This window comes from Lepidochelys olivacea (genome assembly GCF_965140295.1).
Source record: "Lepidochelys olivacea isolate rLepOli2 genome assembly, chromosome: 8".
NCBI lineage: Eukaryota > Metazoa > Chordata > Testudines > Cheloniidae > Lepidochelys > Lepidochelys olivacea.
Genome location: NC_140418.1, coordinates 97,775,755 through 97,799,749, shown reverse-complemented (window position 1 = coordinate 97,799,749; position 23,995 = coordinate 97,775,755). Strand labels below are relative to the sequence as shown.

The 23,995-nt window shown below is 38.7% G+C and overlaps 2 protein-coding genes across 7 annotated transcripts in view; one reads left to right on the top strand and one right to left on the bottom strand.

The window, feature by feature from the left end:
• The window catches only part of ZFYVE9 (zinc finger FYVE-type containing 9), a 95,616-nt gene extending 73,874 nt beyond the window's left edge, over window positions 1–21,742 (top strand). The window contains exons 11-19 of the mRNA XM_084637607.1: window positions 1,789–2,013; window positions 5,121–5,203; window positions 5,799–5,903; window positions 9,972–10,122; window positions 11,536–11,616; window positions 13,117–13,279; window positions 14,892–14,997; window positions 18,283–18,459; window positions 19,271–21,742. Of these exons, the coding sequence (XP_084493733.1) occupies window positions 1,789–2,013; window positions 5,121–5,203; window positions 5,799–5,903; window positions 9,972–10,122; window positions 11,536–11,616; window positions 13,117–13,279; window positions 14,892–14,997; window positions 18,283–18,459; window positions 19,271–19,432 (1,253 nt within the window). The 3' untranslated portion in view covers window positions 19,433–21,742. The remainder of the gene's footprint in view (window positions 1–1,788; window positions 2,014–5,120; window positions 5,204–5,798; window positions 5,904–9,971; window positions 10,123–11,535; window positions 11,617–13,116; window positions 13,280–14,891; window positions 14,998–18,282; window positions 18,460–19,270) is intronic.
• A 228-nt stretch (window positions 21,743–21,970) lies between these two features.
• Window positions 21,971–23,995, bottom strand: part of CC2D1B (coiled-coil and C2 domain containing 1B) — a 71,828-nt gene continuing 69,803 nt past the window's right edge. For all 6 annotated transcript variants that reach the window (XR_014712774.1, XM_084637608.1, XM_084637611.1 and 3 more), the window contains one exon: window positions 21,971–22,952. The gene's annotated coding sequence lies outside the window, so the exon portion shown is untranslated. The remainder of the gene's footprint in view (window positions 22,953–23,995) is intronic.

Here is a 23,995-nt window from a genome sequence, read left to right as displayed (position 1 = left end):
TCTCCCCTCAGGTGGTGGTCACCCCAGTCAATGGAGTTGAAGTACATGTGGAAACATTTCCTTGTGCTTTCACAATCCTTGCTGTACCTATTTTGTAGATAGAGGTCAGTCTCAAGGCCTGCCAGCACCTTTCATCAACACTTGCATCCACTTACTCTCTGTTTAAAAAAGGGGGAAAGAATTTTGTGTTTGCCAAAATGAATGATCAGGATGCATCTCTTGATTGGTGGATAGTAATAACATTTTGTTAAATGTTTTCTTAATTATCTAATTAACTTTAGTTCATAAAACGATTCCGTCAGTAAAATTTTTGCTTATTAGGATCAAAGAATAGAATTTTGATTTAGAATTAGTGATATTTCTCCTGTATCCGTCTCAGCTGCAATTTACATAAACTAAACTAAACACTCTTATGTAATTCTTCAACTGACCCAGATCTTCAGAATGTTTATGCGGGTACTGTATCCGTTTGTGTAAAATTAAAAAAAACAGACGTTACTGATTTGGCCAAATGTATTTGTGCTGTTTTGCCACAAAACTCTCTTCCTTTTTCAAGTAGCAGCATCTGAGGACCTGATTCATTAAACAAACGTGTCCAGTTTCTGCATTGGAGATTCCATGTAAGGTCATGAAAGAACTGAAAATAGATTTTCTGTTAGGGGTTTTCATAGCCTTAGGCACCGTGGAAGCCAAACTTTCAGTGGATCCTTAATCTCAGTGTAATACACCTCTTGAATTGCACATGAATAACAAAATTGAAAGCAAGCTCCATTCATACTTGAGGTGCATATCAAAGTAACTGTCTTTTTCTCTAAGTATGACTCGATAGCATAGTAAACATGTAATCTATCCCCTGATGTGCATGTAAAAATTGAGGTGCCTATGTAGCTGTGTGCACAATCCCTGACTTACACACATGCATGGACCTAAATCAGGCAAATACCAAAATGAATGTATGCTCTTTTGTGTATGTGCTCCTACAAATCTGGCCTCATAAACGTTTCAAGACTCATGGTTGCACATGTCACAAGTGGATATTAAGTGGAGCAGAATTGCTTTTATTTTTCTAAGACCCCATCTACACTAGAAAATTAGGTTGATTTAACTACATCGGTCAGCAGTGTGAAAAATCCACACCCCTTAGTGGCATAGTTAAACAGACCTGAATCCCTATCTAGACAGCGCTAGGTCTACAGAAGAATTCTTCTGGCGGCCTACTTACTGCCTCTTGGGGAGGTGGATTACCTACGCTGAAGGGAGAATCCATCCTGTTGGCTTAGATAGTGAAGCGCTGCAGCTGCGCCACTCTAGCATTTTAAGTGTAGACAAGCCCTACGTTTTTAAGCTTTAAGACCTAGTTGCATCACATTGACCTCTAAGATGCTTGGGAAACCCAAAATGAGGGACACCACTGATGCAGCAGAGCACAAAGCTTGACATGATGTGGGAATCGCTTATTGAATGTGTAAAACTTTTCTAAACTTGGTTTCAAGGATTGGTATAATTTGCAATGGTTGAACAAATCTGTTGCCTCCCCAATATTTTTGGATGCATCTGTAGTCTGGGGTGGAAATTCCAGCACAGAGATACTGTAGAATAAGGGGTAACTTGAATGTTCTTGGGTAGCAGGTATTTTCATTCTGTAATGTGACTAATGGGAGTTAACTAAGGATGTAATTCCAGGAAGAAAAGTGTGTGTTTAATCTTATTTTTCTCTTTTAAAATAAGTTAGTGAATTTTTTGGTGCAGACTTTAGGGCAGTAAAATAATGAACTTCATGGTTCCTAGGTAATGTCGTGGGCAGCTTGGGACACTCCTTTTTCAGCCAGAGTTTTCTTGGCAGTAAGGAACATGGTGGATTTTTATATGTGACATCTACATATCAGTCACTGCAGGACCTGGTGCTCCCAACTCCGCCCTACTTGTTTGGTATTCTCGTTCAGAAATGGGAGACTCCCTGGGCTAAAGTGTTCCCCATCCGACTGATGCTGAGACTTGGAGCTGAATACAGACGTAAGTAGCCTGTGTTCTCTTAACTCTAGTAACCTGTGTCTGTGTTTGGGTGACATTTCTGAGTGCTGTGGTTATGTACATCAGATATACAGGAATAGTGATTGTGGGGAATGTGCCCCACTAACCACAACCCCAGTGATTGTGCCTGTAGATAGATACTTTACTAAGTCAGTCATATGACCTAAAACTTTTTAGCTACAATTAAAACTATTAACCAGCTAACAATTAACTGAGGTCCTGGTAACACAACCTGTGACCTAAAATAGAAGAACAGTACATGGTAAGTCTGAGGCAGTTGTTCTATTTAGGGCAAAAAGCTGCTTTTGATACTGTGAAATTCATTACATGCTTAGTGAAATGGAGGCTTCTCTTTAGTTTTTAGGTTTCTCAACTATGCTAATCTAAAAAATGGTAATATATATGCAGGTGAAACTAACTTACAGTACTTTATAAAAAGGCAGTACCAGCTGATGACAGCAGGCTACAGAGAGTTCTTTAGTTGGACAAAGTCTAAAACTGGCATAAAATATTCCCAGAATGGCACTGTCCATATTTGGGTCTAAAAGAAGTCGTGTTAACTCCTAATTGGCTACCGGAAAAGCTAAGGGCTTTCTGCACTATTCATCTGCTGCCTGGTTGGTAGGTCAGTTTAAAGCTGACTTGCTGTGAAAAATACGTTTTAGATTCTTCTTTGTGCACCAGCACTGTAACTTCCCATAGCATTAGTAAAATATATTTCACAGGCTTGCCAAACAATGATATTAAAATTTAAGTTGGTGTCACTGAGAGTCAAAAAACATCCACTGGAAATTTTCACAGGCTTTGTAGATCAAACTTTTCTTATCACATAAAAATTAGGACTGTATCGCGATTAATTGCACTGTTAAATAATAATAGAATACCATTTATTTAAATATTTTGGATGTTTTCTACATTTTCCAATATATTGATTTCAATTACCACACAGAATACAAAGTGTACAGTGCTCACTTTGTATTTATTTTTTATTACAAATATTTACACTGTAAAAAACTAAAAATAGAGTTTTTCAATTCACCTAATACAAGTACTGTAGCACAATCTCTTTATCATGAAAGTTGAACTTACAAATGTAGAATTATGTAAAAAAAATAAAACCTCATTCAAAAACAAAACAATGTAAATCTTTAGAGCTGACAAGTCCACTCGTCCTACTTGTTCAGCCAACTGCTAAGACAAACAAGTTTGTTTACAGAAATGCTGCCCACTTCTTGTTTACAATGTCACCTGAAAGTGAGAACAGGCATTTGCATGGCACTGTTGTAGCCTGCATTGCAAGATATTTACATGCCCGATGTGCCAAAGATTCATATGTCCCTTCATGCTTCAACCATCATTCCAGAGGACATGCGTCCATGCTGTTGAGGAGTTTTGCTCAATAACAATCCAAAGCAGTGCGGCTTGACATATGTTCATTTTCATCATCTGAGTCAGATGCCACCAGCAAAACGATGATTTTCTTTTTTGATGGTTCGTATTCTGTAGTTTCTGCATTGGATGTTGCTCTTTTAAGACTTCTGAAAGCTTGTTCCACACCTCGTCCCTCTCAGATTTTGGAAGGCACTTCAGATGCTTAAACCTTGTGTCGAGTGCTGTAACTATCTTTACAAATCTCACGTTGGTACTTTCTTTGCGTTTTGTCAAATTTGCAGTGAAAGTGTTCTTAAAATGAACATGTGCTGGGTCATCATCCAAGACTGCTATAACAGAGCAAGAGGCATATAATTTTCCCCAAGGAGTTCAGTCACAAATTATTTAACGCATTATTTTTTTAAGGAGTGTCATCAGCGTGGAAGTATGATCTCTGGAATGGTGGCCAAAGCATGAAGGGGCATACAAATGTGTAGCATATCTGACTTGTAAATACCTTGCAATGCTGGCTACAAAAGTGTCATGCAAACGGCTGTTCTCGCTTTCAGGTGACTTTGTAAATAAGAAGCGGGCAATATAACTCCCATAAATATAAACAAACTTGTTTGTCTTAGAGATTGGCTGAACAAGAAGTAGGGCTGAGTGGACTTGTCGGCTCTAACGTTTTACATTGTTTTGTTTGAGTGCAGTTATGTAACAAAAAAAAATCTACATTTGTAAGTAGATGAAGTGATTGCACGACAGTACTTGTCTGAGGTGAATTGAAAAATACTATTTCTTTTGTTTATCATTTTTACAGTGCAAATATTTGTAATAAGAACAATATAAAGTGAGCCCTGTACACTTTGTATTCTGTGTTGCAATTGAAATCAATATATTTGAAAATGTAGAAAACATCAAAAATATTTAATAAATTTCAGTTGGTATTCTATTGTTTAACAGTGCAATTTAAAAGCAATAAATTTTTTTAATCGCGTGAGTTAACTGCGATTAATTGACAGCCCTAATAAAAATATATATTATTGAGTTATAATAGGAAGCAAGCAACAGAATTTAATGAAAAATGATGACGTTTGTAGGTGATTATTAAAACATTAACAACCACATTAATAAAGATCACTAATTTCGGCATTCATTGTTTGGTTGGGGGTGGTGGTGCGTGTAATTAGTTTAACTTTTATGTGTATCTATTATAACTAAGATTTTCCAAAGTGGCTGCTGAATGTTAGGGTCACAGTCCATCTCTGAACACTTAAACACATGATCTGATATTCAAAGCTGCTGTGCCGCACAGGCTGTCATGGATTTCAGTAGCTTTGCGTGCACAGTACTTTAGAAAATAAGGGCACTTATTTAGGTGCCTAAATAAGTATTTAAGAGCCTTACTTTAGACATCCATTTTGGAAATCTTGGCATAATTTATATTTAGTTCATTTTTCGTCAGAAATCTGCTGCAATATAATATAACATGACCGAGCAAATCCCTGTGCATGTTGAGTTGTATCATAGATAAAATTTCATAGATATGGATAAGTATGCCAGGGAATGCAGATATTTTGCTGCCATTGGCATGTCAGAAATGTACTTTTAGTCCTTCTGTTGAAATGTTCCTATATGAAGAGGCTTAGATTCAGTCCGTTTTTTACATAACCTTTCAATAGGTGAATCTGATTATTCATTTTTAAAAATTTTCCTAGTTTATCCATGCCCACTTTTCAGCGTCAGATTTCGTAAGCCATTGTTTGGGGAGACTGGACACACAATTATGAATCTTCTTGCAGTAAGTGATGAGTGGGGTTTTTGTTTGTTTGTTCTCTCTGTATATATGGAAGAAAAGGGGAGTGTTGTGCTATGATTATCTTAATTTATTTGTATAGTAACTAACTTTCAAAACACTATGATAAGGAAATACTGGTATTGTGTTATTTGGGTGGTGTCCTATTGTCTAATCTAGATATCAGACAGCAACTTTTGATGATGCAATAAATATTAATGATTGCCCAAATCAAAACTCTGGGTCTTAAACAGCTGTATATTTTTGGATCTGGATCTAAATTTAGCTGCTCAGACCACTCTTCAAAAATGTAGTCATAATTCTGTGATTATAGAAAGTTCCAGCTGGAGCTAACTTGTTAATTCTAAAGTGTAGGGAACATGACTTACTCTCACTCCTGCTGAATCTGAGGTCTCTGTCTCATCTAGCAGAATGCAGAGAAAATTTTCCTATATAGAGTAATATAGTCAGGAGAATATTAAGTTTTATGCATTATACTTCTATTTAATAGTTCTGTACCTTCGTCTCTTTCTGAAAGGAGAGCTACTCTGTATCACTAATGACTACGTTGTTTCACTTCTTTGTTCCTCTAAAACACAAGGACTTCAGAAATTACCAGTATACATTGCCAGTGGTCCAAGGTTTAGTGGTTGATATGGAAGTGAGAAAAACCAGCATCAAAATCCCCAGCAACAGATATAATGAGGTAATACTTAGAGTAAATATATATGTTTAGTCTAGTACAATTTAAAGATAAGAGGGATTGGGTCCAAAGGAATTTATTGTGTTTGCCACTGCCAGTGAAAACTGCCTCAGAATTAAACTATAAATGTATTACGTATATATTTTTTATATATGAATTGCCTACAGAAATGAGTTATGCACAGATCAATTCAATGTGGCATTAGTTAAAAATAATGGATAGTTGCTCTTATACAGAGGTTATTACTTTTAAATATACTTCAAATGCAATTAATTGAAAATCTGGGGTTAGAGAGTTGCACATACTATTCTGATTTGAGTAAATGAATCCGTTAAATAACACATGCTGTATGGGTGTAAAGCCTGGAAAAAATGAACTTTCTCCAAGTACATGTTGGGTGTTCATAGTGTTTGTGAAAGTATTTGTTGGCTCTTTGTCGATTTTAGTGCAAAATATATCTCTGTACATTTGAAATAAGAGTTCGATTTAATTGCATGAGAAAAGCTTCAGCTGTCTTTTAGACTTAGTTGATGTTGACAGTCAAACTGCTGAGTGACAATCATAGTTGAGTGATTTGAACAATATTGGGGACCAAAGAATGGAAAAGTGATAATTCAGTGGTGACATATCTAAAGGGCTAGTGACAAATGATCTCCTTGAGGTTTTAAAGGAAATCAGTAGCAGAGACAGGAGTCAGTCTTATGCTTTCCAACTATGATATAGCACCAAATAAGAATGGAATACAGAATAGGAGAGAAATGGATTTTGATACTAAATGTTTCTTGCCAAATAGAGATGGAGCATCAATTGGAGAAAAGCATGCATTTGTATTAATTCTTTCAAAGAGAAATTATTTGTCCAGGTAGATTCCTGCAAGCACTAGAGAGATTTGCAAACAGAGAATTTTGTATAGATACAACATATGAATCTGGGCAATAGACTAGGATTAGCCCTTTGATATCCTGCTGATAGATCACTTGAAAAAAATACCTGAACAAACAGCTTCTGGGTTATGGATATAAGGGGATCACCAAATTTGAATTTTTGAGGAAAAACTAATAGGGGTTGCTCAGGACCAGTCCCTCCACAGTTCTGTAAAAACAGAGCAGATATCAAGATTCCACAAGCACTGCAGAACTTATCTGATGAAGTGAAGTCTTGAAATTGTAGGATGCAATGTGGTTCATAATAAAGTTAAAAATTGATTTTGGAGTCAAACTAGAATTGTCTATTTCTCTGGAGGGAAGCCCTGAATTCAGTGGATTATTGAACAAAATATATGGAAGAACTTAGTTTAAAAATAATTTCTAGACTAACCTCTCTTAGTTTAAATGTATAATGGTTGAAGTATGACTAAATTTGAGAGTTTGAGCTATACAATTATTTGAACCAATGTAAAATAGGAACAGATAACTCCTGGAAGGTAAGAAAGTCAAATTCAATTTCAAAAGGTATTGTTAATATAAAGTAACCATTGCAATTTTGAACACACAACTCAAGAAATGCTAGGGTTCAAATTCTCAAATAATATTAACTTTGTAAACTATATATATATATTAAATTTAATTTGAATTTTGTCTAATTAATAATCCAAAATGTAACTGTTGCTACAATGCTAAATTTTGCAGTTCTTGACCTCTTGTGTTTACATTTGTAACAATAATGTTGTAAACAGAGCTATATGCTTTATGCATTTAATCTTTTTTTCTTCAAGGATGGGGTGGGGGCAACCGGAGTCCACCACCCAGTCTCTGGAGGGGCTAGGATCTCTGAGGATACTTCTCCTGACACATGCATCGATGTAGCAAGGAATGCCTTGATGCATCAAGAGGATGCATTGAATGTAAACCTTTTAGCCCCAATGGGATGCTGGGTGGAGACCTGAGGAAAGGAGAGTATGTGGAGAGGAGGGGTACTTACACTGCATCAGTGAGAGGGATATAGTATTATACTCATTTTACAGATTGGGAAACTGAGACAGCAGCTAAATGACAAGCCCACAGGCATACAGGGGGCCATGACAGAGCCAGGAGTAGAATTGAGGAGCTTCTAGCTCCCAGTTCTGTATTCAGACCATACTGGCTCTCAAGAAGTAATATGTATTCCTTTAAGAGAACAAGCAATTGCCTTATAAGAGTTGTGCCTAAAACGTATCACTTTTTCAGACTCGAAGAGACCTTATCAAGGTGTTTCCTGTGTAGAATGGCATTTTTAAAAGCTCTTATAGCATCAGAGCAGATGCTGCATTTTGTATAAGGTTTCATATAACAGCGTTTCATACCAGGTTTTCCATACAAAATGCATTCCAACGTGCTTTAGAGTGGTGGTAATAGCAAGGGAGAGTGAAAATATGTATATAGGCAATGGGAAGAGCTATTTTTAGATGAGATTTGAAGAGATGGAGTTACTGAGGCGGAAAGATACAGGAAGGCTAGTAACTGAATTATAAGGTGTATTAATTCTTGAATACCATTGTGAAGGGGAAAAAAGTCCCCATTTCAGCCGGTATGGATCTAAATCTATTGTACTTGAAGATTGTATATGCAATACACAATATATGGTAGTTAATTTCAGTATGGTTTAACCTTTTGTCCAGTGTTTATGTATTTGTTATCTTCAGTTTTGTACTCTTTGCTAACTGTGCTAAACTGAACCTTGCGGAAATGCCTGTCGTAAAAAGGTGTATCAGCACCTCTGTATTAGGTTGGGTTCAGTTTTCTGTTTGAAGCAGGGGTTCAGCCTCTTGTTTATGTGAAGAATACAATGCATCTTCCTCAAAATTTACAGCACAGAAAAAATTGAATTTTCTGGAGAGTCTCAATCTGTTTTTAAACATGAGACTTTTGAGAACATTTTTTTTCACCCCCTGTTCTAACTGAAGACTGGTTTGTATCATTCAGACTGTCCAGTTAAAACTATTGAAATCTCATGCATGGGCTATATTTGGAGACGTGCTTGTAATTAAGCAAAGTTATTAACAATTACTTTATCCTGTCTTTACCTTTACACTCATCATTTTCCAGTACTCAAAATGATTGTCATTTCCTCTAACTTTCACTGGGACTTAAGAAATCCAGTTGCATTGAAGTTATTCCTGCCCGCTGTACAGATGCCTGTCATTTCGCTAATGCCTTGCCATGTGAAAGTGAGGCTGCCATGTTGTTTCTAATGGGACTGAGGGCAAACGGTACCCTTGGTAAAGGTGGCTCCCATTTCACTAAAGTCTTACCTTTGGAACATGAGGTGCTGAAACCAGTGATGAAACACACTACAGTAATACAAAACCTTAACTATGATCTCATTTCTCCCCCCCCCCAAAACACACCACACTTAACCTGTGCATATATGTGAGTGTTGAATATTTGCTGACATTGTAAGTAAGGTTTTGTGTTGTACTGAGTGGGAGATTAATGTGTTGTGTGTAATGGGCTTCCTTTTCACTTGGAGACAGAAGACAGTGTGTAGTGTCTAGTGCTGTCAGTGAAAATGTGAGCACAAGGCTACTGTTAAGAAGTGTCCCATAACGTGATATTTTCCTTGCTTTTTGGGGTTTCATTGAGAGGATGTTATAATTAATCTTATATGCAGTAGTGTTTTAGCTATGTTGGTCCCAAGATATTAGAGACACAAGGGGTGAGGTAATCTCTTTTATTGGACTAACTTCTGTTGTCGAGACCAGCTTTTGAGTTTACAGAGTTTACACACTCCAGACTTGAAGAAGTGCTCTGTGAGAGCTTGAAAGCTTGTTTCTCTCATGAACAAAAGTTGGTCCAATAAAAGAGATTACCTCACCCACCTTGTCTCCACAATTAATCTTACATGCTTACGCTCCTAAATTCCACTTTCAGTGAGATTTAGGCACTCTTGAAAATGGGCCATAGGTGCTTCTGAAAATTTTATGCTGTGAGGGTTGTCACTAAGTTTGCTAGTCTTTGCAAAGGTGTCACAGTTGGATACATTCTAATAAGATTCTTCAACCAGATTAAACCACACAAGCCACTGTTTATGCTAATAATCCATGTGCAGGATTTAAGGCTAAATGAAAGTGATAAACTTTCTTTTTGTTTGCAGATGATGAAAGCCATGAACAAATCTAATGAGCATGTTCTAGCTGGGGGAGCATGCTTCAATGAGAAAGCAGACTCTCACCTAGTGTGTGTCCAGAATGATGATGGGAACTACCAGACGCAGGCCATCAGTATTCATAATCAGCCAAGAAAGGGTGAGATGGGACTGATCTAAGGGAGCAGATGGAGGCTTTTCCCACCCAGAGCATCTTGCATGACTTTCTTTTGTCTATTGTGCTGCCATTAAAGCATATTACTTTGTAAATATGCCAAAACAGGTTTTGTCTTTAATTCATGGACCTTCTGAAATTAATATTTCGCACAGAAACCAGTTATTATTGTATGATTAGAGAGCTCCTAGGACTTGATGGGGGCATGGCTTCCATACATGCGGCATAATGGGAAGGCCCAATGCAAATGTGTGAATAATAAGAAAGTGCCCTATTTGCTTCTGGATTACCCTGCCCATCCTCCTGGCACTCCTTTTCAATGTCCACAGTTTAATCTGGTGTTTGAAGTATTGCGTACTGTTGATGTAGATTTTTCAGATCACACTGCTCTATGGTTACTGTTGGTGTTCAGTATTTGTCCAGCTGAGATGTGAGTTGGCAGCTTGCCAGGAGTTCAAGGGCCTCACATAACTGACATAAAATAAAGCAGGTTTTTATACCCCTCAGGGACGTAGTTATACCAATGTACATTTGTAATACAGATCTGGCCTTTATGTACCTAACCCCTCCTCACCGAGAGCTGCAAGAGCTTTCTGTGTGTATGTTAATTAGATCATTTGATTTTCAGGCTTTATTTTTTGTTAAGACCAGGTGAAATGATGCAATAGCAACTTAGCATTTTAAGAATTAAAATGTTAGAGCTTTTTTTTTAACCAGACTTCATGTCAGAGTTGATAATCTTATGTTAGAAGCTCTATGATGTCTCCAAATGAGTACAATAAAAGATACGTTTCTAACCCTGAACATTCATGATCTTCACTCACAATTTCAGCATATGTGTTGGCATGTCGGTTCCTTTAGGGCTGGCACTAATTTCTAAGTAGTATCTTCTGTACTAGAGCATGGGAGGATGGATTTCAAGGAACTCCTTTGTTGTATTGGAAACACAATGGCCATTCCAAGGGCTTTTGCTTTTAAGCTGTCTTGTAGGTAGTTTAGAAAATTTGAGCCACTCCCCTTCTGACTGGTCAGTAGTACAATGTCATCAGCAAAAAGCCCAAGTAAGATTGTTTCTAGTCGCATGAGGACTTTTTAAAGGTCATAATGTGCATGTTTACCCCTAAAACAGACCCCTCGTTCTTAGTGAAAAAGAAACTAATTAAATATTAACATTCTTTAAGGTTGGCAAAAATTGTCATCAAGTTTAGAATATCATCAGACAAGGGCACCCTTGCTGCCCAAGCATCTGATACACACTGGAATCATAATAACTTTGTGCTACATAATTCCTTATTTAGGTTATTAGGTCTTCTGTGGATGATACAGCTACAATACCTGATTCTTGCATAAGGCATTGCTTTGACAAGAGCCTCTCTAAAATCAGTCTTGTTATTGCAGTGACTGGTGCCAGCTTCTTTGTGTTCAGTGGAGCTTTAAAATCCTCTTCGGGCTACCTTGCCAAGTCCAGCATTGTAGAAGGTAAGGAATGAACAGCTTGCTCAAAGTACATTGCTTCCCTCCTGATAACTATATTTGAGCAGTGTGCACAGCTTAGTTCTTGTGCCCTGGGTATTTGAGAATCACGCTGGTTACTCAGTGTTATCTCACTCTTTAGCTAAACACAGTTTTTCATTATGGCCTGTAACTTAATTTAACTGAGAAAATGAGAATAACTAGTCCAGATGCCCTGGGACACCAGTACAAGAAAATTAGGATAGATATGAAATACTTGGCTCCTGTGCTGGGGATCAGAGCTTACAATCCTTGACTGAAGTAGAAAATTGCAAGCATAAAAAACTTGGAGTTTATCTCCTTAGCAAGAGATGAAGCCTTGCTGTGCATTAGCCTGTTCATTTAATAGCCTTGCAGTGGGCAAGCTTATAAATTTCTGAGGTTTGTATCCTAGTACATCGTCAGGTGACAGCGTGAAAGGTCAAGGTTGTCCAGACTGGGTTGTGTCCCCATAGTTCATTCTTCCTTTGCCAACAGAGTCCGATGATGGAGCTGATTCTCCAGTTTGTGCACTCTCTCCTATATTTTTTGGGGAGGGTCATGGCTTTTAAAAGTGCCACATTAAAACAAGGCTGAGTATATGTTGTTCTGGTACATTATTTACTTAAACCAGAAATTATCTGTTTTTAGTTCAGGATGCAGAGTTGGAAACTCATCAGCTGGAGAGTTGGGATACCTCAAGCAATTAGTAACTTGCTGTTTTATTTCAGAGTAACAGCCGTGTTAGTCTGTATTCGCAAAAAGAAAAGGAGTACTTGTGGCACCTTAAAGACTAACCAATTTATTAGAGCATAAGCTTTCGTGAGCTACAGCTCACTTCCTCAGATGCATCTGAGCTTATGCTCTAATAAATTGGTTAGTCTCTAAGGTGCCACAAGTACTACTTTTCTTTTTGCTGTTTTATGGAACTGTTCATTACCAAGTTACTTGTGGAAACACCGTTTATTCAGGCTGGTAATATCCAAAAGCTGTGACTTATTTTTGTTTAACAGCCTGCGTGAAATGAGTTGCTGTCCATGGTGGGATTCCTGGTGGGCAAGTGTCCACGTCACAAAAAACACTGCTACTGCTGGAGTCCTTCTTGCTAATCTCATTGGAGGTCAAATATTTGAATGATCATGATCGTTTACCTCTCATATCTTGAGGTGCGATCTCCAGAACAGGGGTGCAGTGCAGTGGCAGGGCTGTGTGCGTAAACTCATTGTTGCCATTGCTAAGGTTGAATCTGTTCTGTAAGTAGACTTCAGCTTCCACTGGTATGTCCTCCAGGCCATGTTCATAAACGTTACATGGGAATGCTACTAAACCAACAGCTTTCTATAGCGTTATTACTTATGGCCTTTCAAATAGATATTGCACGTTGACATTGAATCGTAACAGGAAGAATGGTTTTAGCTCTGTTCTGAATGTTCTTTCTTAAATGTGGCTGTTGGTTGTTTCTGATGATGATGATTATTGATTCCTTAGATGGTGTAATGGTCCAGATAACTGCTGAGAACATGGACTCCTTGAGGCAGGCTCTGAGAGAGATGAAAGACTTCACTATTACTTGTGGCAAAATAGATGCTGAAGAGCCTCAGGAACATGTTCATATTCAGTGGGTGGAAGATGACAAAAACTTTAACAAGGGGTGAGTAGATGAATAATCCCTTGACACTTCTACAGTGTTAATTTGGCTCTGGTCTGCTGCTGTGTGTCTCTATAGCTTACTAACAGCATGTTCTATCCATGAAGAAGAATCCACATGCTTTGTGATTTTTAGAGTGCTCCAAGTTTCTCAGATTACATTTGTGACAAGATAAAGGAAGAGTAATCAGTGATTGACTTTTTGCAAAATAAGTCTTTATCATATATGTTTGTTAAAACTCTGAGGAGCTGATCCTGAAAGATAAAGAGTGACTTCCTCAAGTCAGTATGGATTGAAGGGGCTTAGCCCCTTGCAAAATTGCACCATTAGTTTGAGAGATCATACCTTTGTATCGTTATTAAAATGGGGCGGAGGTAAATAGAACTTCAGTGCATCAGTTTAGAAAGTTATCAAGGCTACAGAAAGATTTCTGCTATTGCAAATTTCCAGTTATTTTAAACCATTATACTGGTTATAAAAGGCCATCTAGCTGCTAATTTTTGAGTGCTGAATCTCGCACGCTAGGAAAGTTTCTTATTCCTTCCACTAAGCTCACATTCAGTAGTGGTGTAGGTAAAATCTGATACATGCTGGACAGCAGCAGTGAATCTATAACCTTGAATCTGGAACCTTGACAATCAATGCAAGATGGCAAGTACATGGCAATTTAAGCATGCAGTGTGGTGGGTGAGGTTGAAAACTCGAAGAAACATAGATAGTAGCAGCAGCCTAGAAAAGGAGACCGTTCTTAAGGTAAAGACATTTCACATGTGTTTGGGACTGTTTGTGAAGTCCCACAGAAGTGGCCATTTCAGGGCATTAGTTAGGCTGCTTGTTCTGTTAAATTCAATGTAAATAACATTTTAGACATGACTGAATTGTACTGTTTGGTTTGATATTTATAAATAAATAAAATTCCAATCACTGTGTAATAAATCTACATAGGTTTCTGCATGTTCCATATGTGGAGAGCTCATCAATCCCTTGTGAGGTCACAGCTCAAATATAAGGCTATTGCAGACCTAATGCAAGCTACCTCTGTACTCCCCAGCCTCAAGTCCACCTAGTCTAGTAGGATTTCAAGTCTAGATACTGTATCTGATTGTTTTCCTGTGTGATGTGGCAGAAAGCACTGCACTTTTCAGCTGTCTCCATTGTAATTATCTGGGGTAAACTCTCAACACAGCAGGAAGACAATTTCAAAAAGCCTGATTACTGCTGAGATCCATGCACTAGTTCACACCTCCACAACTGGAATTAGCGATGATATTCAGTATCATTGTGTTTGGTACATTGAAAGAGATCTTTCTCTGGAGAGCTCCCTTCTGGGATAGTTAGTGTTTGTCCCTTTTAGCAAATGTGTCTAGTCACTGTATGGCAGTTTAAACTGCAGAGTGCTCACTTTTGAAATAACCTGCAGTGGGGTCACTTTGAGAATCCAGGTAAGTCAAAATAAGTGCCCTTTACAACCCTTATATGAGGTTTTCCTTTACAATGTCCTCTGTTCTGCAAATCTACTCAGATGGCCAAATTTGAAATCAGCTTTTATATGATGGCATTTAGTGTTTGGAGGCATTCTGCTAACTTAAAACTGTTTTTCCCTTCCTCTTTCTAGTGTTATAAGCCCCATTGATGGCAAATCCATGGAGTCTATAACCAGTGTGAAGATATTTCATGGCTCAGAGTATAAAGCAAATGGAAAGGTCATTAGGTGGACAGAGGTAAGAAAACAAACCTAATCTGCACATGAAACAGGAGTCTTGGTACTTTGTGACTAAGGAGCTATAACACTTAGCCCCCTTCTGCAGAATGCCTCCCTTTGACGAGAAACCAACTCTACTTGCTCTGCCCACCAAACTGAAAGCAAAGATTTATGGGGAAACAACAGTGGCCTTTTCCATAGGGATGTAAATATCCATTAAAAAAGTTAACCGTTTAAACAATTAAAATGATGTTGTTTAATTGTTTAACTGATTAAAAGGGAAAGGGGTGGAGCTGGTGTGGCTGGGGCTGCCATGGCTAGGGGTGCTCTGGCTGGCCGGCGCAGGCCCGGGGATGGGGGTTAATGACACATGCTTCCAGTTAATTGTTTCGTATTTTATATCCCTACTTTGCACCTGCCAGGAAGTCTTCAGTGACTGCGTAATGTACAAGTGGCAATGTCATGCCATTGAAATGTGTCTTGAGGTGCTACAGAGCCCTGGAAATAAGTAACCACACATCACGGCCATCCCATCTACTGCACTTTTACTGAATTTTGGGAGAATCTGCATTCAAGTTGAGGGCTGGGGAAAGTGTTGTAGCTTTCCATTATCTAAAGGGCACAAGCCTGTGTATTTGTATTTAAAGTTCTAATCAGCAAGAGCCTTTTACTTTAATGGAGACAAAATCCCAAACAGTTTTTAAATATCATTTCTTTTGAGCTGCAAGCTGCATTTACCCTACAGGAGGTAGGGAGGTAATAGCTGGATACCCTACAGGAGGATCTGGATGACCTTGTAAACTGGAGTAATAGGAATAGGATGAAATTTAATAGTGAGAAGTGTAAGGTCATGCATTTAGGGATTAATAACAAGAATTTTAGTTATAAGCTAGGGACGCATCAACTAGAAGTAACGGAGGAGGAAAAGGACCTTGGAGTATTGGTTGATCATAGGTTGACTATGAGCTGCCAATGTGATATGGCTGTGAAAAAAGCTAATGTCGTCTTGGGATGCATCAGGAGAGGTATTTCCAGTAGGGATAAGGAGGTTTTAGTACCGTTATATAAGGCACTGGTGAGACCTCACCTGGAATACTGTGTGCAGTTCTGGTCTCCCATGTTTAAGAAGGATGAATTCAAACTGGAACAGGTACAGAGAAGGGCTACTAGGATGATCCGAGGAATGGAAAATTTGTCTTATGAAAGGAGACTCAGGGAGCTTGGCTTGTTTAGCCTAACTAAAAGAAGGTTGAGGGGAGATATGATTGCTCTCTATAAATATATCAGAGGGATAAATACCAGAGAGGGAGAGGAATTATTTAAACTCAATACCAATGTGGACACAAGAACAAATGGATATAAACTGGCCACTAGGAAATTTAGATTAGAAATTAGACGAAGGTTTCTAACCATCAGAGGAGTGAAGTTTTGGAATAGCCTTCCGAGGGAAGTAGTGGGGGCAGAAGATCTATCTTGCTTTAAGATTAAACTCGATAAGTTTATGGAGGAGATGGTATGATGGGATAACATGGTTTTGGTAATTAAATATTCATGGTAAATAGGCCCAATGGCCTGTGATGGGTTTTTAGATGGGGTAAGATCCAAGTTACCCGGGAAAGAATTTTCTGTAGTATCTGGCTGATGAATCTTGCCCATATGCTCAGGGTTTAGCTGATCGCCATATTTGGGGTCGGGAAGGAATTTTCCTCCAGGGCAGATTGGAAGGCCCTGGAGGTTTTTCGCCTTCCTCTGTAGCATGGGGCACGGGTCACTTGCTGGAGGATTCTCTGCTCCTTGAGGTCTTCAAACTACAATTTGGGGACTTCAATAGCACAGATATAGGTGTGAGGTCTTTTTTAGGTGTGGTGGGTGAAATTCTGTGGCCTGCGTTGTGCAGGAGGTCGGACTAGATGATCATAATGGTCCCTTCTGACCTAAATATCTATGAATCTATGAATCTATTTATCCATTCCGTGTGGTGCAAACTGTCAGTGCCAAGGAACTTAAATCTGTTTTTATAAAAGATTGGGTTTTTTGTAATTCTCAAACTTAATCTTGCTCTTTATTGACCTATTAACAGTTTGGGGATGGAGCAACTTCAGCGCTGAAATGGCAGCAAAAACACAACCGGAAAAGATCACTCTTAGTGGATTAATTGTATGAAAAGTTAAAAACAAGGTGCCATAGTATAAATGACTTGGGTTATTTGTTTTGTCACCCAGCATTGGCCATGGTGGTATTCGACTTACAGGACTGACCTGGAGCTATGGCTTTTGTCAGCACAGAAGTGTTAATGTTAAATGGTTCTTTGCAAACTGTTTCAATTAATTTGCTAGTGTTAGCTGAAGGGAAACCAGGATAGTTTTAGCTGTGCCACTTGTCATACATGTATTCTTTTCCCAACATTCAAGGTGATTTGAGGGAATGTTGCAATGTTTAGTTAATAACTGTATAAAAAATTCTGGCTTTTTTCAGATTGCGGGGGTTTCTACCATAACACAGTATTTATTCTGAAGTCACTTTAATAACAACATGCTTCAAAAATGATAGTGTAATTTTCTGAAGTGGAAGGGATGTTTAGTTTAGTTATAAGGTTTTAAAAGTCTTTTTATCTAAGGCAAGAGTGTGGAAATGCATACACGCAGAAGCCCTTATACTACTAGGGTGTATTGTGAATTTCCATAACAGGGATTTTAGATTCAGTTGGAGCACACCCTTCTATACAAAGTCCCTAGAGCACTTTGGGATCAATCTAGGAGTGAGAGATCAGGACCATTCCAGTCTATATCCTTATAACTCTTAAACCCCTTTATCCCCAGTTATCAAATCGGATTGATGGGGACTCATGCTGATGAAGACTTGAGTTATTTTAAATCCTGTAAACGGAACCAAATGTGAAACTTCACCTTTAAATAGTTATTTGACAGCCCCTGTGTTAAGTTGTTACAGATTCTAGTGAGCACCCCTTCCTGGTCACCCATTAGGACTGCTGTGAGGTGAATCCAAGTCTCTGTGCTCTGGAGCCTGGACAGAGTCCAGCTAGTGCCCCCAATCTCAGGACCCTCAGGTGCAGACCTTCTATCTGGGGAGCAGCTCTTCTTTGAGTCTTCAGAAAGTCCCCAAATAGTGTGAAGGGCTGATCAAAACCTTTTTGCTTCATGTAACATTTTTCTAAGGCAGCAGTGTCCTTAAGTAGCTGTATTAATTGACAGTCTTTTATATTCTTTTTACACTCAGTCTGATGCTGCTCTTTTTTGTAAAAGCTGGTTGGTAGGTCATGTTGATCACTCCTTTTTTTGTTCAGGTGTTTTTTCTGGAGAATGATGACCAACATAATGGTCTAAGTGACCCAGCAGATCATAGCAGACTGACTGAGAATGTGGCCAAGGCTTTCTGCTTAGCTCTCTGTCCTCACCTTAAGTTATTGAAGGAAGATGGAATGACTAAGCTAGGTCTGCGTGTTACACTTGACTCTGATCAAGTAAGTTGTAAACAGTTTCTACTAGTTTAAGTTGTCTGTAATCTCATTTTGGTGGTGTGGAGAGGGGGAGCTGAAAAGGGGACATGAGAGTTCAACCATTATATTGCTTGATTCTGGAGCCTAGGAATTGGCAACATTAAATGCTACTCTATTAGCACTTAATGCTGCAAAATCAGTTTTTTTCTAGAGGAAGAGGCTGGTTTTTTTCTTTCCTGTATTCATGTAACTGTAACATGTAATTTTGACCTGTCAGTCCTTGTCCTCAAAGGAAACCCGCACAACACTTTCAAAAGATGAGCCTGGAACTTAAATTCATATCTGCTAGACACCAAAAAATCATGGTCTCTATAAGGAGACTGGTTTTATGGCTCCTCAAGGCTTACAACCACCATTTGTAACATACTAACCCTGCTTTGTCCAATGACTGCAGAGGCGTTAATTGCCTCCTCCATTTCAAGTGTTTTCTTGTGTATGTGTTAACCATTTATGCTTAACAATCTATCCCATCTTGCATTTCGCTATGACCCTCTGGTTACCTTTTCCAGACCTGAAGAGCCCTGTGAAAGCGTGCGTCTTCCAACCATAGAAGTTGGTCCAATAAAAAGATATTACCTCACCCACTTTGTGTATCATGTCATTTTGGGGCATTTTTTGTTAGTTCACATTAGGTAGTGCTTTCTGCTTCTGATATCCATGCTAGAGCCCCTTAAATCAGTAGCTGAACTCTCAAAGCAATTGTATCATGTGCAGTATGGTCAGAGATCGTGGTGGAATAGCTCCTCTCTTAAATCTTTCACTTTGTATCTTTTAGGTTGGCTATCAAGCTGGGAGTAATGGACAGCCACTGCCCTCTCAATACATGAATGACCTGGACAGTGCCTTAGTTCCAGTGATTCATGGAGGAGCATGTCAGTTGAGTGAGGGGCCAGTCATAATGGAGCTCATCTTTTATATTCTGGAAAACATCTCATAAGAGGACTTCATTTTCTGTTCAGACCTGTTGCAGCAGCAGTTGTATCTGAATCATTTGCACTTTAAAACTGGAAGATTAAGCTTTTGTTAACACTATTGGGGTGGGGGGGGGGGTTGTTCCATAATTCTAAATCTTCTATGCATTGTCAACAAACAGAGGATCAGGGCAGCTTCTATACTACAAAATGTTTATGCTATCCTTGCAGCTCATACAGTTCTGTTACTGTTTAGAAAAATAATGCTCATATTTAAGGACTTAATTACAGTCATGTATTCTAAATGCTCAAACGGGTGCAAAGATCACTGGGGCGTAAATAAAAGATGAAATGTCAGATTTGTACTGTTTGTAGATGGACATGTAAGAAGAAACAATCAAGACCTCCATTCTGACCTCATCATAATGCCATTTGTGGTTATTCTGTAGACATTAAAAAGTAATGTTTACATTATTTTGACCAGATTATTGGTTGAAGTACATCAGACACTTTGGGATATGCCTAGAGAGATGCATGGGAAGGTTACCTAGCCAAAAAATATGGCATATGAAGATGACCATTCATTCAATCTGAGTGAAAGTAAGGGCATATCTCTGACAGTAGTATATAATTTAAACTTGCAGTTTTGTGTGTATATTAGGTTAGTATATTTACTTTCCCCTACTTGTTACAAAAATTGTCACCTCGGATTTCTATAAGCTAGAAAAACTTTGCCATTCTGTATTTTGTTTACGAATCTATATGAATGTCAATGGTATACACCTGGCACAGGTAAAAGAAAAGTTAAGCCTAAAGTGCGGTTATGGTATTCCAGTTCCCTCAGTAGGTCCTGCTTTATTAAAAAAAAAAACCACCCAGGGCACTTTCGTAAGTCTCCTCATTGGTGTAGACTGTAGCGTAACACTAGTTTCATGTAATACAGTTTGCACTTAACACTTCATATTAGCAGCACCATGTAAAGCTTACCCCCATAACAAAAGCACAAAGTGGCTGTTGTTGCATGTTGTGCTAAAAAAGAGGCTTTTGGTTCAGCTCAGAAGACTTGCACTTGGCCTCACCTACAAATGAAGGGCAGTTGACAGGGGAAGCAGCTGCTCACTTCTGCTACACAGCATTAGGAAAAGCTAATAAGAATGTGGTTCCACATTCTTACTAAATCAAATTTCCATCCATAGAAAATGGCTAGTAAGTGGAAAGAGCTGAAAAAGCAGGAGTAATGAACTAGTTTAGCGTGCATAGGAGCTGCTACTTAACTGTTAGGACCCTCTTCTTGGAGATAATAGGCAAGTCCAACAAAACAACAGTAAAGTGTTTTTTTGGGAGGGGACAAGCATTGTTAAAGTGGTATTTTAGTGAGGACATCAGTCAATCCTGCTTTGAAACTAATTTGCACTGTGGAAAGTGTAGTGTTTGCAGCAGAACAAAGGAACAGCAGAGCTAGAGTTAGGCTGATATGGTGCTTTAAGCAAGCAAATAGACAGCAACAGCTGGGAGAAGGGAAAACTATACAATGTATTTTACAGAACAGTACAATAGCTGCATAGGTGCTGAATGGAATTGTGAATAAATGGCTACTGCTTTTTTAAAAACAGTAAAACTATCCACATACAGTCTAGAAAATTCCAGTTGCCACCTCAAGACATGTTCAGAAGGAAGAGTTGTAGAACTAGGTCCAACTGAATTAGTAAAATCAATCACTGGCAGGGAGAGCACTTAATCTGACTTTTTGTTTGTGTTTATATTAAAATGAACCTTACCTCTGTCATTTGGTAATAGGTGGCTATGTGCTATTCTTAAAATGTTTCTGGCTGATCAAAGTTTAAGTTCCTACACAGCAATCCAAGAGGCTTCCTGCATTTTCATTTGTTTTGCTATAAAGAAATGTAATTAAGTTTGACTTGAGTTACTTTTAAATTCCCTACAATACATTTTGTTTTTGCACACTCCTGAGTGTTGATATACATGTCTACAGAGTAAGTAAAACTCTGTCTGAAAACTCTTTTGATTGACAACTACAATAAAATCCTACTGCTGGAAACTCTATTCCAGTTTTGCACAGCAGAAGTGTCAGTTACTTTAGTTCCATTAAGTTATGCTTATTGAGGCTAAAAAACCAATCTTCTCTTCCTTACCCCTGGGAGTCACTTAGGTTTGGGTTATGGTTGTGCAAAACACTATTGACTGGTGACTGACTTGTTTGCTTCAATCATAGCCTTTTAAATGACCTTAAAATTACCATATTGTTAAGAAAATGAGTACCTGTTTTAGAAAAAAATTGTACTTTTAAAATTCAGTTAGTTGACACTGCAAAAACTGCATATTATATTTTTATTTTCAACATGTAGTTTTGTATATTAAATTTATTGAAATTAAAAACTAAATACTGTATTGTTTTCATCCCGTCAGGAAGCAGAAGTGCTGCTGTAGGTTGGAGAGTCTTTTTGTCTATGAACTTGATCCAATGGACCATATGCTGCAGGCATATCCTCCTTTTACTATCAATTTCTTCAGGCTCATGTAGTTTAAGAACACACATCAAGCAGTTTTGATACCATATCATTTTATATATAGTTCATAAAAAATTCTGCAAACAGCCATGATCCAGTTTTCTACACAAATAAGAGTGGCTATTTTTCAATCAACTAGTAAGTAGTCTAGTGAAACACTCCAATCCTTCAGTAAACCCTGTGATCTTAAACAGGCCATATCAGGCTTTACAGATTCCCAAGCATTAAGAAAATGAAGGCACACACAGCAGGCTGAGTTGGAACAAAGGGGGGGGGGGGGGAGGAGGAGGAGGAGAACATGGCAGGCAACTGATAACCAATTCAAAACCCAGATCTGCAACCCTATTCTAAAAAAATCCTCATATCCTATTGTTACCTTAAGCCAAGACACATCTAGTTAAGAGTGCTGCAAGAGCATGCAGAGGAGATGGGCTACGCTGCTGCTAAAGCTCTGCTTGAAGTGAACTATTTTCTTCATCCCAGGACACTTATAGGAGGAGCATGGTGATCTTCGGAAGGGCCGGAGGGTGATCGTAAGAGGACGCAGTAGGTGGTATTCAACGCATAAGAGCCTATATGCCTGAAAAAGAGTTGCTTCTAGCACAAGCTAGCCATGCCGGGAGCACGAGGTCTCATTTGCAAATTAATTACCTTGCACTGCTCCAGTGAATTTTTTGAAGAGCAAACTGTTAAAGGTTTCACACACCACTATGAAACAGTCCCTGCAGAGGATAGTTGTGATGAGTTTATATACCATTCACCTGGTGCTAACATTAGTAGTCCCATCTTAAGGCAATTCAATCCATTTTGCATAGATCAGTTCCATTTTTCCCCACTAGTAGTGAGTTTCCAGGGCTTTACAATACTTGCCTTATAAAACTTAACACACAGTAAGGTAGTTACCAAAATAAAGATATGTTATGTCCATTAGTGCATTCATCTAACATCTTTGGTGCTCGCGGGTAGCAGCATCTTTCTATGTACAAACTCGATTCTGCAGCTTTTAGCATTCCTGGATCTGGAAAAAAACAAAAACCCACCATGTCTTGCTACAGTGCTAAGTAAGTATCCCACAATTAAGATCACATACTGTTGACATTATTCTGTCTGATGGCTAACTAGCAGCCTTCATAGAAATCCCAGGCAAAACTCTTCATTAAGTTGCAGTTAAAGTGATTGAAGATATGATGTAGCAATGTGTTAAATTATAGGTGACCAAAAGTTAGTACTCTCAGCACCTCATGGCTAGTAATGCCACTGCTTCAAGGGTGTGGGCAAATACATCAGCCCTGGAGTATCTTAAGAGGTCACAGCCATACAGCCAAACTTTGTACAGAAGAGCTCACTGTTGGGCTCTTTGGGTGTGTCAACACTGCAAAGAAAAACGTGTGGTGCTGAGTCTCAAAGCCCAGGTCAACTGATGGATGGCTAAAACTAGCAGTACAGACATTCCTGCTTAGGTTGGAATCCGGTTTCTGAAATCTGATGAGGGGGAGCGTCTAGGAACCCGAGTTCCAGCCCGAGCAGGAACATCTACATGTCTATTTTTAGCCCCAGAGACTGAGCATGAATCAATTGGCCCAGGCTTTGAGACTCAGTGCCATAGGTTTTTCTTTGCAGTTGTAGACATACTCTTAACTCAGTACTGAATCACTTAGTGTGATTTTCAGTGCTCCAAATTTGGACCAAAGCACTAGACATCATCCAGATGTTTCAAATAATATTTAAAGTCTTTGGTAGCTAGGACATGACAAATCAGGATAATATTCACCTACTTCACAGAGGTGCCATCTAAGCTTAATTACTATTTGTACTGCAAAATGAGATATGCCAAGCAAGCCGCCATGACAGCTGGAGAGAGCGGGGGGCCTGAGTCTGCTCTGAACTCTAGGCGCCCAAGGGAAGGGAGAGGGAGTACTGTGCATATACTTACATCATCAACTTTCTACTAGGACTGAGTGCTTTGGAGCAGCTTTTTTGTTCTATGTTTGTACAGTGTGGTCCACAAATGGGCTCCTAGATGCTGTCACAATATAAATTAGTAATATCTGCTCAAAAAGA